General features: G+C 46.1%; 1 protein-coding gene and 1 long non-coding RNA gene across 2 annotated transcripts in view; one reads left to right on the forward strand and one right to left on the reverse strand.

The window, feature by feature from the left end:
• The first annotated feature begins 1,019 nt into the window (after positions 1-1,019).
• On the forward strand, positions 1,020-8,871 carry LOC119963099. The gene is made up of 3 exons (XR_005460031.1): positions 1,020-1,304; positions 6,877-6,880; positions 8,846-8,871. It is a non-coding gene; the product is annotated as an uncharacterized LOC119963099 (long non-coding RNA).
• plac8.2 (placenta associated 8, tandem duplicate 2) overlaps positions 1,834-14,848 on the reverse strand; it is a 31,745-nt gene continuing 18,730 nt past the window's right edge. Inside the window, exons 4-5 of the mRNA XM_038791687.1 lie at positions 10,421-10,549; positions 1,834-2,372 (exon numbers count right to left, since the gene is read on the reverse strand). Coding sequence (XP_038647615.1) covers positions 10,460-10,549 — 90 coding nt within the window. The 3' untranslated portion in view covers positions 1,834-2,372; positions 10,421-10,459. The remainder of the gene's footprint in view (positions 2,373-10,420; positions 10,550-14,848) is intronic.

A 14,848-nucleotide genomic window follows, 5' to 3' on the forward strand; every position in this document is an offset into this window, starting at 1 on the left:
GTGCACCCACAGTATGTAGTGTGAACTCTATCTGCAAAGAGTAGGGAAGTAAAGTTATAATAGATAGTTTTTATGTGAACTTGCAACAGCACAACTCATTAGGCTCTCCCGTACCAACATTTCTGTGATGTTCTTGACTGACAGAGCATAATTTTGTTGTGGGAACAACAATCTATTAAGGCATTTTGCACTTACTCTTCAGGATTTTGAATCTATGTAGTGTAGCACAGTACATAAGGGCAGCACAATAGCATAATGGTTAGCACAGTTGCTTCACAGCACCAGTGTTCCAGGTCACAGGTTCGATTCCAGACTTGGGCCACTGTCTGTGCAGAGTCTGCACGTTCTCCCCGTGTCTGCGTGGGTTTCCTCCGGGTGCTCTGGTTTCCTCCCACAGTCCAAAGATGTGCAGGTTAGATAGATTGGCTATGCTAAATTGCCCTTAGTGTCCAAAATGGTTGGGTGGGGTTATTGGGTTACGGGGGTAGAGTGATGGTGTGGGCTTGGGTTGGGTGCCAAGATGTCAGCCAAAAGCTGACGTAGCACCATCTGCAGCAGTCAGCATAAGGGTCAAGAAACATGTTCCAATTAAACCAGATTTCAGTGACCATCGCAGCTTGTTCTACAGCAGTCAGCATAAAGGTTATCAAACATGTTTTTCTAATTCGACCGAAGGACCAGACACATCTATCGGATCAGGCAACAAGTAGGGAGTTTAGGGGAGATCCATAAAAAGATGAAGGGTAGATAAAAGTAGATGACACTCACTCTGCCTGGGTACACCTATGTAACATGTTTAATGTAAAATTTAAAACAGACGTGATCCAATGTAAACAATATTCTTGCCTACGTAACCACACTCTGAATAAATGTCTCTGATTCTTTACATTGGCAGAGTCAGCTCTGATGTTGTACTCTTCCAATGTGCTGGTCAATAAACAATCGTTCTGTACCTGAGACTCCTCTGATTATTTTGTGGGAAAACAAATGACCACAATAATTTATAAGTTATTCTTATAGTAAAATACACAACGTTAAATTTGTAATGCTTTTATTTGAATGCCAGAATAAGTACACTGAGGTAATTGATCTCTGCAATCTATCGGAAAACATTTCAGAAATAATAACCATACTTTGGGTCACTGTCTGTGTGGGGGCTGCACGTTCTCCCCGTGTCTGCGCAAGTTCCCTCCGGGGGCTCCAGTTTTCTTCCACAAGTCCCGAAAGATGTGCTGTTAGGTGAATTGCACATTCTGAATTCTCCCTCTCTGTACCCGAGGTTTTCACATTAACTTCATTGCAGGGTTAATGTAAGCCAACTTGTGACACCAATAAAGAATATTATTATTACTTTTTTCTTGTGTATTTTAAGGGTAACATAATGAAATGAAATGAAAATCGCTTATTGTCACAAGTTGGCTTCAAATGAAGTTACTGTGAAAAGCCCCTAGTCACCACATTCCGGCGCCTGTTCGGGGTGGCTGTTACGAGAATTGAACCGTGCTGCTGGCCTGCCTTGGTCTGCTTTCAAAGCCACCGATTTAGCCCTATGCTGGTAGGCACTTTCTCTTCTGTGCAGCACGATTTAAGAGAAGCATTATGCTGCGACGTGACATTTAAGGGTAGGAATTCTACCGCAGACGTGGTGGAAGCAGGGGAGTGGCAGGGAAGGGAGGAATTAAAACTTGGAGCAGATTCAGCAGTAAATCAGTCATTGTTTTTTTACACTGTCAATGTGATTGTTCAGGTCATTCAAAATGTTCTTCTGCCAGTGACTTTTCTTTGGACAGCATTTTTTAAAAAAATCATGATATACTTGTTAAGTCTGATGAAGCAATTCAGAAATCTTAATTTTATTAAAGTAGTTTCCGATTTGGAAAACTCTTGGAAAATTAATCCTTGGGGAATAATTCTGGAAAATTGCAAATTTGGAATCTGACATGAAGAAATTAATTCTGAATTTGAAGGAAGCGGAACTGGGCCATTCTGAGTTCATTCACGAATATCCAACTTTTTCCCAATTTGGACCAGCCTGGTTTCGGGTTGGTGATGGAAGTGTTCAGTTTCTCAAAAGTGTAAATCAGCCAGCAAATCAGTAGCGCTGTTATGTGCACCGCTAGAGAATTTACAGAGCATAACTGACCTAAGCTGAGAATTCCCTTGCTGGCTGGGACATGCTTATGTGATTCTGGGATCACTTCAGATCTCAGGGCAATGACTTCAAAAATTTTAATGAAAAACAAATTGCATATATCTTGTTGGTTGTCAGATTTTAATCTGTTGCTGGTGCGATTTTTGAATGTTTGCTTCTTTTGTTCTGTCCATCAATCTTCATTTTGTGTTGGATAGAATTTGACATATGAAGGTTATACCTGCCAGTAAAGAAAGGAAAAAATGGTAGAAAGTATGAACACTGACAAAGTAAATATCAATATCATAAACATTCACATGCATTAGGAATGTGAGAAATATAAGCAGGAATAGGCCATTTAGCTCTTTAAGCCTTCTCCGGCATTCAATACGATCATGATTCTCTACCTCAACTCCACCTCTGAAACTGATAGAGATGGATTCCTCTCCCCTTCTAATACTTCTGTTGCCCCTTTGTGCTTCCTTAGGCACTAGCAATCTCTGGTACCTCGCCCAGTCTCCCATCCTTCGTGTATCAGATGAAACAGCAAGAGTGAGCAGACTGGGGTGGCACAGTGACACAGTGGTTAGCACGGCTGCCTCATGGCATTGAGGACCCGGGTTCGATCCCGACCCATGGTCACTGTTCAGGTGGAGTTTGCACATTCTCCCCGTGTCTGCATTGGTCTCACCCCCCACAACCCAAAACGATGTGCAGGGTGGGTGAATTGGCCATGCTAAATTGCCCCTTAATTGGAAAAAAAACAATTGGCTTCTCGAAATTCATTTTTCAACAAAGAGTGAGCAGACTGTTCAATACAGGCTAGGTTCTAGTCATACTCTGAAGTTCACATACAAGCAGGCTTTAACAAAGTTCAAACATGATTAGAAAAAGAGTCCTTGGCTGATTTGAAACGTCGTGTGTGATTTAGCTAAATGGGAACAAAGTCCCATAGCGAGTGCATTTAGCCATTCGCAGCACCAAGAAACACCCTGCTATTTGACGCCCCCCTGGTTAGTCAGGGGTCCTCAGTGGGGAAGAATGCGGCCAAGGCCGCTCGCCGGTGAAACGAGAGATCGGGGCGCCATTTAAAAATGTTGTCCTGATCTCTGGAGCCCCCTCCCCCCCCTGCCCTCCCCCCAAGCCCCAACTCACTATGAGCAGGTCCGCCCCACACCCCTCCAACACCCGCGCAGGGCACCCCGGCCCAATCACCACCGCGTGAAAAATGCCAGCTTGACAGTGCCAACCTGGTACCCTTGCAGTGTGCCTGCCAGCTCACAGTGCCACCCAGGCACATTAGCGGTGCCAGTCTGGCACCCAGGTGGCACTTCCAGAGTGCTAGGCTGGCACTACTAGGGTACCCAGGTGGTACCAGCACTGCTAGGGTGTCATCCTACTCAGAGGGGAAGGACCTAAGGGCCTCCGATCCGCTGGGAGACCCCCACGAGTGCGATTCCTTCTGGTCCCTGTTTGTGGAGACCAGGGCCGGGATTCTCCCCTACACGGCGGGGCGGGGGGGTCCCGGCGTACCGGAGTGGCGAGAACCACTCCAGCGTCGGGCCTCCCCTAAGGTGCAGAATTCTCAGCACCTTTAGGGGCTAGGCCCGCGCCGGAGTGGCTCCCGCTCCGCCGACCGGCGCGAACGGCCTTTGGCGCCCCGCCGACCAGCGCCACGGCTGGCTGAAAGGCCTTCGCCAGCCAGCGTGAGTCCACGCATGCGCTGGAACATCAGCGGTGGAGGGGATTTCTTCCGCCTCTGCCATGGTGGAGGCCGTGGCGGCCGCGGAAGAAAAAGAGTGCCCCGATCGCGGGCCAGGCCACCGTGGGGGCACCCCCCGGGGTCAGATCGCCCCGCGCCCCCCCCAGGACCCCGGGGCCCACTCGCGCCGCCTGCTCCCGCCGGCACCAGAGGTGCTCTGATTCCCACCAGCTGGATTGGCCTGTCAGCGGTGGGACTTCGGACCACCACGGGCCGGAGAATCTCCGACCCCCCGGAGGTCAGAGAATTCAGCCCCAGTTTTTAAAAAATATATACTTTATTCATAAAATCTATAATAAACATTACAGAACATTTCGAATTGTCTTGCCTGTACATTACCATCAAAGTTACACATTCCCTTGACTTTCTTCCATTCAATTGGGATGACATGCCACACATATCCCTCTTTATGTTACAATTCTTTCTTAAATATTTACATTGCCATGTTTCTTTTATATATTGGAGTGTTAATGACATAGACCGAGGGGTTTTACACTGTTACCCACCCCTCGGTGTACATTTGCTGGTAAGACCTTACACAGTGGTCCTTCCCCATTGCACCTTGGTGGCAGCTGCCTCAAGCTTGAGTGCGTCCCTCAGCACGTAGTCCTGGACCTTGGAATGTGCCAGTCTGCAACACTCGGTCGAGGACAATTCTTTGCACTGGAAGATCAACAAGTTAAGGGCAGACCAAAGAGCGTCTTTCACCGAGTTGATGACCTTCCAGCAGCAGTTGATGTTTGTCTCGGTGTGTGTCCCTGGAAACAGTCCGTAGAGCACAGAGTCCTGTGTCACAGAGCTGCTCGGGATGAATCTTGACAAATACCACTGCATCTCGCTCCAGACCTTCTTTGCAAAGGCACATTCCGCAAGGAGGTGGGTGGCCGTCTCATTTCCCCCACAGCCACTCCAAGGGCAGTGTGCAACAGTGCTGAGCCTTCGGGTGTACATAAAAACTCTGATGGGGAGGGCCCTTCTCACCACCAGCCAAGCTAGGTCTTGGTTCTGGTGATAAGTTCTGGTGATGAGTGGTTTCATAGAATTTACAGTGCAAAGGAGGCCATTCGGCCCATCGAGTCTGCACCGGCTCTTGGAAAGAGCACCCTACCCAAGGTCAACACCTCCACCTTATCCCCATAACCTAGTAACCCCACCCAACACTAAGGGCAATTTTGGACACTAAGGGCAATTTATCATGGCCAATCCACCTAACCTGCACATCTTTGGACTGTGGGAGGAAACCGGAGCACCCGGAGGAAACCCACGCACATACTGGGAGGATGTGCAGACTCCACACAGACAGCGACCCAAGCCGGAATCGACCCTGGAGCTGTGAAGTAATTGTGCTATCCACAAGGCTACCGTGCTGCCCTACACGTTCTGCCAGATGACTCTGACAGTCTGCTCAGGGAACCATCCAATGCCCTCCACAGTCTCCTTTTCCCTGAGGGCCTCGAGGACATTACGTGCTGACCACTGCTTCATTGCCTTGTGGTCAAAGTTGTTTTTCTTCAAAAAATTTTCCACGAGGGACAGGTGGTACGGTACGCTCCAACTTGGAGCGTTCCACGGCAATGAGGCCAGGCCCATCCTTCATAACACCGGGGACAGGTAGAACCTCAGTATGTGTGACACTTGGTGTTTGCATACCGGGGGTCCACGCACAGCTTGATGCAGCTGCACACAAAGGTGGCCATCAGGATGAGGGAGACTTTGGGTACATTCCTCCCTCCTTTATCCAGAGGTTTGTACATGGTGTCCCTTTGGACACGGTCTATCTTGGATCTCCAGATGAATTTGAAGATGGCCCGGGTGACTGCTGCGGTGTAGGGTCAGGTAATGGGCCAGACCTGCGCTACGTGCAGTAACACCGAGAGTACCTCACACCTGATGACCAGGGTTTTGCCCGCAATGGAGAGGGAGCGTTGCTCCCACCAGCCCAGTTTCTGTTTTATTTTGGCAATGCGCTCCTCCCAGTTTTTGGTGCACTCCCCAGCCGCTCCGAAACATATCCCCAGCATCTTCAGGTAATCTGACAGTGAAGGGGAAAAAGGATCGGTCGGCCCAGTTCCCAAAAAACATGGCCTCGCTCTTGCCACGGTTTACCTTGGCTCTCGAGGCCAGTTCAAACGGTCGCAGGCATCCAAGAGCCTGTGAACAGATGCGGGATCCGAGCAGAAAACGGCGATGTCGTCCATGTACAGGGAGGCTTTGACTTGCACGCCTCCACTGCCTGGGATCATCACTCCTTTTATACCCGGATCCTTCCTGATGGACTCGGTTCTATGCAGCACACAAACAGGGCCGAGGAGAGTGGGCAGCCCTGCCTGACTCCAGATTTGATCTGGAACTTTTCTGATTCCCACCCATTGATTGAGACTGCGCTATAGATGTTTGTGCAGAGCAGTTTAATCCAATTGTAAATTCCCCCACCAAACCCCATTTTGCAGAGCACATCCATCATGTAGGTGCACAATATTCTGTCAAAAGCCTTCTCCTGGTCAGGGCTGATGAGGCAGGTGTCCACCCTCCTGTCCTGCATGTAGGTGATCGTAACCCTGAGTAGCGCGAGGCCGTCAGAGATCTTCCTGCCGGGTACAGCACAGGTCTGGTCAGGGTGGATAACCGACTCCAGAGCAGACCTGACCCGATTGGCGATGGCCTTGGCTAGAATTTTGTAATCCACATTCAACAGTGAAATGGGTCGCCAATTTCAAATTTCTTCCCTTTTCCCCTTCTGCTTGTAGATGAGAGTGATGATGCCTTTCTTCATGGATTCTGATATGCTGCCGTCCCGAAGCACACTCTCGTACACTTCCAGCAGGTCTGGGCCCATCCAGTCCCACTCAGCCGCTAAGCCATCGCTTCCGGGAGTTTTACTCGCATCAAAGGACTTGACGGCTTTTGTCAGCTTGTCCAGAGTTAGCAGTTTGTCCAGGTTTTCCTGCTCGCTGTCGCCCAAGACCTCCGTGATAGACCACAGGAAGGTCTGGGAAACAGTGCTATCTGTTGGCTTCAGATCATAACATAATCTGATTTTATGTCAGTCCGACATAAAAGGATTTACTGATCCTCAGGATGTCAGTCTGCGATGACTTTACAGAGTCTTCTTCTTCTTCAGGCTGCTGATCACAGAGGTCTCTCTGTGCACCTTTTGGAAGAAGAAGCGTGAGCACTTTTCATCCTGCTCCACGGAGTGGACTCTGGAATGGAAGATAACTTTGGAGGCCTCCGAGTTGTAGAGTGAGGCTTGCTGGCTCTTCACCTCTTGAGATCCTCCTTGACATCAACCCCCATCGACTGCAGCTGGAGCAGATTCTGCATACTTTTCTGGAGCCTGGACATGGCCACTCGTCTCTCTCTCACCTTTTGAATACCTTTGAGGATGAAAAACCTTTTGATTTTCCCCTTGATTGCTTCCCACCAGAGATATGGAGACTCAAAGAGGGGTTTCACGGTTCTCCTACCTTTGTAATCCCTTTTAAGTTCCTCGAGGTTCTCTGGAGTCAAAAGTTTTACATTCAGCTTCCATGTCCCCCTGCCCGCCCCCTGGTTTTCCTGCAGGTGGCAGTCGGCCAGCAGGAGGCAGTGGTCAGAGAAGAACACCAGCTTAACGTCAGTGGACCTGACTGTGAAAGCACGGGACACAAAGAAGAAGTCTATCCTGGAGCGGACAGACCTGTCTGGCCGTGACTATGTGTATCTACGCAGCGCTCCGTCTGCAGGGTTGCTGAAGACGTCGAGCAGCTTGGCGTCTTTTCTGTTTCCATCAGGAGTCTGGACGTAGCGTCTAGTTTGCTGTTGGCTCTGTCGGATCGTTCAGCCGCATTGATGATGCAGTTGATGTCACTGCCCAGAATGACCGGCTTGGAGGTGGCCAACAGCAGTGGGAGTTGCTGAAGGACTGCCAGCCGCTCACTCTTTACAGCCGGGCGAACACATTAATAAGTCTGAGAGGGGCGTCGCTCGCCCGAGGTCGGCAAGGCAAAGGGGATATATCCCAATGCATCAGGTGCCTCAGGGAATTCCATATTAAAGTGAGACTAGCTGTCTCACTCTAATATACAGATCAGCCAATCATCGCAGCATCTTGCAAAATTGCGTTAAATCTTGCGAGATGTTGTGGGCCGGATAGATCACTGGAGCGGGGTCTCCCATCTTCTATCACTCACGTTGCGCCGTGCGCTGCTTCTCAGGCGCATCGTAGCCGTTCGACCGCATCCGTCTTTTTTCCCAGGAATATGATGGGTAACTGTAGCGGTCCACCTGAAATGTGAATTTAGTGTGGAAGAAGCATTGAGCACAGGACCCTCCTGGTTTGCCTGCCTTCGTATCATCCACATGGTATATTTACTGCCTGCACCATTAGGGGATCTTAAAATGAATCTTCTCATTGGAATGCTAACATTTGCAAGGATATGATAAGCAGATTTGGTTCCATCATTGTTATCTTTACATTCTGATGTTTTCATCCATGGTCTTGTGATTTATTATATACCATCTCAGACAGCTGTACATCCTTTTATCTTATAATGTTACCAGTAGTGTTATTTAACAAATCAGGAACCTCAATATTTCCATGCTCTACTGTTTTGGTTATATATAGTTAGCCTTTTAAGATATAGTGTATGATGTACTTGTCCACATATTGTTGAAGGTGCAGGTTGAGTAAGTGGATAATAAAGCATAAGGGATCCTGGGCTTTGTAAATAGGGACAGAGGTCATGGCAAACATGTTGTGTGGCAATTCCACCATGTTAAGTGGGATAGATTTTGAACAGACCTGGCAACTCAAAACTAGGCAACCCAGAGGTGCTGTGGGCTATTTAACTACAAAATGTAACTTCATGGTTTATCATATCTCCTACTGTGCCATCTAGCTGTGGGATCACCCCTGGTTCAATGAAAACTACAGGAGGGCAGCATCAGGCATATCTAAAAATGAGGTGGAGGGCAGCACGGTGGCGCAGTGGGTTAGCCCTGCTGCCTCACGGCGCCGAGGTCCCAGGTTCGATCCCAGCTCTGGGTCACTGTCTGTGCGGAGTTTGCACATTCTCCCTGTGTCTGCGTGGGTTTCACCCCCACAACCCAAAGATGTGCAGGGTAGGCGGATTGGCCATGCTAAATTGCCCCTCAATTGAAAAAAAAATGAATTGGGTACTCTAAAAAAAACTTTTTTAATGAGGTGGAAGTTACTTGCATGTCAAACATTAGCAGCATCTGAGAAACAGAACCAAGCAATACTATAAATGATGGATCAGACTTAAGCTCTGCAACCCTGCCGTATTCAATCATAATTGGTGGTGGAGAAATAAACAACAACCTAAGGAGGAGGCTCCATAAATATCCCCATCCTCAACGATGGAAGGGTCCAGCACAACAGTGCAAAAGATATGGCTGAAGCATTTGCAACAATCTTCAGCCAGAAGTGCCGAGTGGATGATCCATCTCTGTCTCCTCCGGAAGTTCCCAGCAAGGGCAGCACTGCAGCACAAGCGGAATAGCACTGCGACTTCACAGCGCCAGGGTCCCAGGTTTGATTCCCTGCTGGGTCACTGTCTGTGCGGAGTCTGCACGTTCTCCCCGTGTCTGCGTGGGTTTCCTCCGGGTTCTCCGGTTTCCTCCCACAGTCCAAAGATGTGCAGGTTAGGTGGATTGGCCATGATAAATTGCACTTAGTGACCAAAAAGGTTAGGAGGGGTTATTGGGTTATGGGGATAGGGTGGAAGTGAGGGCTTAAGTGGGTCAGTGCAGACTCAATGGGCTGAATGGCCTCCTTCTGCACTGTATGTTCTATGTAATCCATGTAAACTTAGATGCCAGCCTTCAGCCAATTCAATACAATCATGTGATCTATACAACCCTTCTGTTCAAGAAGGAATAAAGAGATGAATTGGGTAACTAGAGACCAGTCGATTTAAGATTGATAGTGGTTGCAAATTTAGAAGCTGTAATGCAAGATCAAATGAATGGATACTTAGAAAGAAATTGTTAATTTATGTCTTATTTCTTTAACAAAAATTCAGACACTATATGAATATTAGCTTATTCATCACAGAGATTACACATCTAATAGTACCGTCTTCAGCATCTTTATAATAGAGTCATAGAATGGTAGCAGACCAGAAGGCCCCTCATGTCCGCTCTCCGCGAGGATGTACAATTGTACAATTCCCCTTTGAAAGCCACAATTTTACCACACTCTCAAGCAGTGCATTCCAGAGCCTAACCACTCACTACGTGAAAATGATTTTCTACATACCGCCTCCAGTTTGTTTGATAATCATTTTAAATCAATTCCTCTTGTTCTCAGCCGATTTTTCCATCGTGGAACTCCACGGATCCTCCGTTGGAGTCAGCACTTAGCTGCAGAAACGGAGAATCCAGCCCAAGGTTTTTTTGTACATCCTGAGCTGGAGCTTTTTCAAGGTTTTGTTTCAAGACAAGAGCATTGCCAATTGAGCCAAGCTGATGCTACCTTCAATTATCCCGAGAAAAAAAATCTATAACTGGTTTCCTCTACTCACCAAAGGAGCTGTGATGCGCGCAGAAAACCTCCAACCACGTTAGTTTTGGTGATTTATTTCTCTTTTAATTTGGCATAGAGAGCACGGGAGGCACCACATTGATGCGCAGAAATCATCGCAAAGGGATCCCTGTAAAGCAAGTACAAACAGGTACAAAAAAGGTACAATGGATAAATACAAACATCCTCATTCCCTGAGTATGCATAACTACTTTTAATTATTGTCATATGTTTCTGCAATCCCTCATTATTTTGTTGTTAATCCAATTCTTTTTATGTAGCTTGGGTGCTGGAGATGGGAGGAATGTGTTGACATATTTTGGTTGGTCAGGTCTGTAAACTTCAATGTTATGCTGTGGTCTGATAGGAAGTTGAAGTGGTAATCTCATTTTCTGCCTATACCTAAAATTAAATGTTCACATTTCCATTATAATACAAGAAGTCTTATCTACATTGATGTAGCACCTAGTTACCACAAAGCATTCAACATTCTTCACATAATGAATGCTTTTGCAATGCCCTGCCTGTTATTTAGGCAAATACATTAGGTATTATGCAGGTATTGTGTGAAATGCTAATATATATGATTAGGGTGTTAAAACTGATGAACGATTTGTTGTATCTGATGATAGATGAGTTACCATGCCTGGGCTTGGAGAGATAGCTTCAGATTTCTCTGATATAGTAGTTTTTTAAGATTAGAAGATAAACAACTGTCATCATCACTACCACTTTGTTCTGTTAAAAATTACATTTGGTGGTCTCTGCTTCCGATCTTGCAGACGTCCCCAGCGGGTGGGTGACTTTTCCTATCCATGATTGCAGCTTGCTCTTGTGGGATGTTCCTGGGTCCCTATGAACAGTTCACAGCAGTGATAGGCAAGTTGGGCCAGTGAGTGGGCCGGATGAGAGGCCCCCCTTCACTTAAGTGGGCCACAAGATTGAAATCGGGCTTGTAAACTAACCATGATCCCATGAATAAGAATAGATGCATTTTATACATACCAAATATTTCATAACGAGTTATAGAAAATGTTTAATTCTATTTATATATTAATAGAACTATCATCAACTTCAAATGGTAAAAACGAAAGGAATATTTACACGTTAAATGCAGAGGGAGTTTGTGGCACTCACAGTCACCTTACTTCAGGTGCCCTTGTTTTACGTCATACTGGTAGGAAAAGAGCTATGCTCATGGAAATCCGTGGAATGTGGCAACCCTGCTGTGTTGTTCCTCGTGTCTTAATAAAGCTCGTAGTCTCAAAGTTGGAGAAGATGCTTTATTGTGAATTCGTTCTCTCTTCAGAGCTTAACTTACGGCTACCTCAAATGCTGCCTGCTTGTGTCTGTGTCCTGCTTTCAGTTCTGCCTTCCGTGAAGTGTATCATCACTTCCTGTCCCTGTGTATATATAGCTCTCCCGTGCTCCCGCTAGTGCTTGCTCAGTTGCATTGCATCTAGTCAGATCTACAATCACCACATCCCCCCTTTTTTCTTTACATATTTTCTGTACATCATTAAAGAAAATTGTACAAACCAGTTACTTATGATATGTGTATCTATACAGGTGATGGTGCTATTGCATATTTTACAAAGCCAATTTATATTTATGAGTCCAATCTTAATAAAAACATTTATGAGTCCAAACTTGATGAATTTGTTCAGAGTTTTTTTCTTTTGTTGTTGTTGACGTGGTGATATTGATATTGCAACTCCGTTGTGAATGTTGTTGGTGTTCCTTGTTATTTTAAGTAATACGTCATCCCATGGTTTTTTTTGCATGGTCGAACCACTGATGTTGACTGACATGGACTTATTTCTGTGCTTGTGGTATCGATTTAGTATTTGATCTGCCTTGAAAGCTGGTATGCTTGCTTGTTATGGAGCAGATGTGAGTTTGTGCGATTCGTTGTCATCCCATGGCATGTTTGTAGTCTTGTCATTGTTTTGCAGTGTGCTGTGGCATTGTCCTTCATGTGCAGAGTTGTACCATTTTGTACAAGTCGTTGTTTCATTGCTGTTGTTTCTGTCGTTCCTGTCTTTGTTGTTTTCGTTGCCGTTCTTGTTGCTGTTTTTGTCGTTTCTGTCTTTGTTGTTGTCGCTATCTTTGTTATGTTTCTTGTTGGTTTTGTTGTTCTTCTTGTAGTTTTTGTCGTTGTGCTTGTAGTTTTTGTTGGTGCTGTTGTTGTTCTTGTTTCTGCAGTGCTTCTTGCGATTTTTGTTGTTCTTGTCGCGCTTCATCTTGCTTTTGTTCTTGCTGTTGTTCTTGTTTCTGCTGTGCTTCTTTTGGCTTTTGGTTTCTAGTTATGCTCAATGAGTGTCCCGTGTGGATAATTTGAGTCATTGTCACAGTTATTGGTGCGAGTGTCCTTTGTGGAATCTGTTGCATTGAATGTTTCGTCTCGAGAATGGTGAGAATGATCTGATGTTGCATTGATGCTGCTGACATCAGTCATTTGTGGTGGGTTTGATTCCTCATCTTTGCTTTCTGGGTGCTCCTCTTCTGGAGTCAAATTCTTCACGATTTAATTTGACGCGGTCTCTCTGGACTCTTGGTGCTCCTCTTCCGGAGTCAAAATCTTCATGATTACAATTGACGTGGTCTCTCTGGACTCTTGGCGCTCCTCTTCTGGAGTCAAAATCTGCATGGTTTCTGTTGATGTTGTCTCACTGGACTCTTGATGCTCCTCTTCTGGAGTCAAATTATTCACGGTTTCTATTGGCGCGGTCTCACTGGACTCTTGGGTGGCCCTACTCTGTGCTTCTGTACAGACAAGCTGAGAACTGTCAGTCTCGCTGTGATCCTGTACCTCCTGTATGTCGAGTGTGATCACCTTGTCACTGTTTTCGCATGCAGTGGGTAGCTGTACATTGTCTTCTCCTTGTTTATGTGAGCTTGGTAGACTTTCATAGTCTGCTTGCGGTTGCTCAGATATGGCGGGTTGACCTTCATGTCTTGTTCATGCATGGTGTTCGCCAGGGAGTGTTTGCTTGCTTCCCTTTTGGAGTCTTTCATCACTCTCACTGTGGAGTCCTTCTGTGCTCTGTGTGGCGTTGTCTCCCTCTTGGGTATTGCTGTCATCCAATGTATCGACGATCTGCCATGGCACCATGGTGTTGGATTCATCTACCACGAGTAGATTCGTGTTGAGCTTTGCGACCGTGTTGCTGATGCTGTGATCAGCATATCCGAATAACTCAGCCATGTCTGCGTCGTAATCTTCGAAAAACAAATCATCTTTTTTTGTTTTTGATTTATTTTTGTTCTCTTCACTTTGGGTGGTGCAGACTGCTTTTTTCAGGGTGTTGTGCGAGTTGTTTTCAACTGCTAGTTTAAGTTCAGGCGTTTTTCTGTGTTCTGAGGCAAGAAAATTTGGTTTTACCGCTTTAAGTATTTTGTTTTCAATTTTCGGGCATTTCCCTTTTAAGTAGGCGTGGTCCGGATGCTCAGACGTCATAACGCTCGTGACATCATGCGTAAGAATCAATTGCGCATGCACAAATCGGCCTTCCTTTACTGTGCGGTTTTGTGTCCAATGCGCATGCGTGGCTTGCGCATGCGCATAACGATCAGCAACGCAAACTTTTTTAAACTGCGCATGCGCGGCTGGCGCAGGCGCAGAACGATAAATGGGTGATTGTAACTGCGCATGCGCGGCTTCTGTTTCCTGCGCATGCGCAGATGCAGTTTGTAGTTCTTTGTCTGCCCGAGACTGTAAAATGTGCTCCGACGCAATTTTATCGCAGATTTCAGCGTTTTTTCTTTCTGAAAGTTGTAAGTTACCTTTTCCTTTCAATCTGGACTGGATTTCAGCGTTGTGGCTGTGTGAAAAATTCAAGTTATTTCTTCTTTTTGATCTGTACTTTTCACTCGCGATTTCTTGACTGAATTTTTTCTGTTTGTAGAGTTTTGCATCACTCAGTCTCTGTGCAGTTTGGCCTCTGAGCATGCCGTGCTGTTCAAATTCCTTACAGTACTCTTCAAATTTGTTTAGTATTGTTTGTAAGTTGTTGCTGTCTTCATCGTTTGAGTATTTAAATCCATTATATACTTTCCTAGTTTCATGTCCTGCGATGAGCATTGCTATTTTAATTTCGTCTGAGGTTGCTGCTACATCATTAGCTATGATATAAAAATCGAACATTTGTTTAAACATTTTCCAGACATTTCTTACATTGCCAGTCGTGTCCAGCTGAGGTGGGTATCCAAGCCACATCCTCGAATCAGCGATGTCTTCCCAAGTCCAATGTCCAGTAGGAGATTTCCATGCCATTTTGTTCTTTCTGTGTCTGCAGCTGAGTTGTCCTGTAGTAAGTGCCTGAAGCCACTCCTGGTACCATGTGTTGTTCCTCGTGTCTTAATAAAGCTTGTAGTCTCAAAGTTGGAGAAGATGCTTTATTGTGAATTCGTTCTCTCTTCAGAGCTT

The sequence above is a fragment of the Scyliorhinus canicula genome, chromosome 3 (assembly GCF_902713615.1).
Source record: "Scyliorhinus canicula chromosome 3, sScyCan1.1, whole genome shotgun sequence".
NCBI classification, from domain to species: domain Eukaryota; kingdom Metazoa; phylum Chordata; class Chondrichthyes; order Carcharhiniformes; family Scyliorhinidae; genus Scyliorhinus; species Scyliorhinus canicula.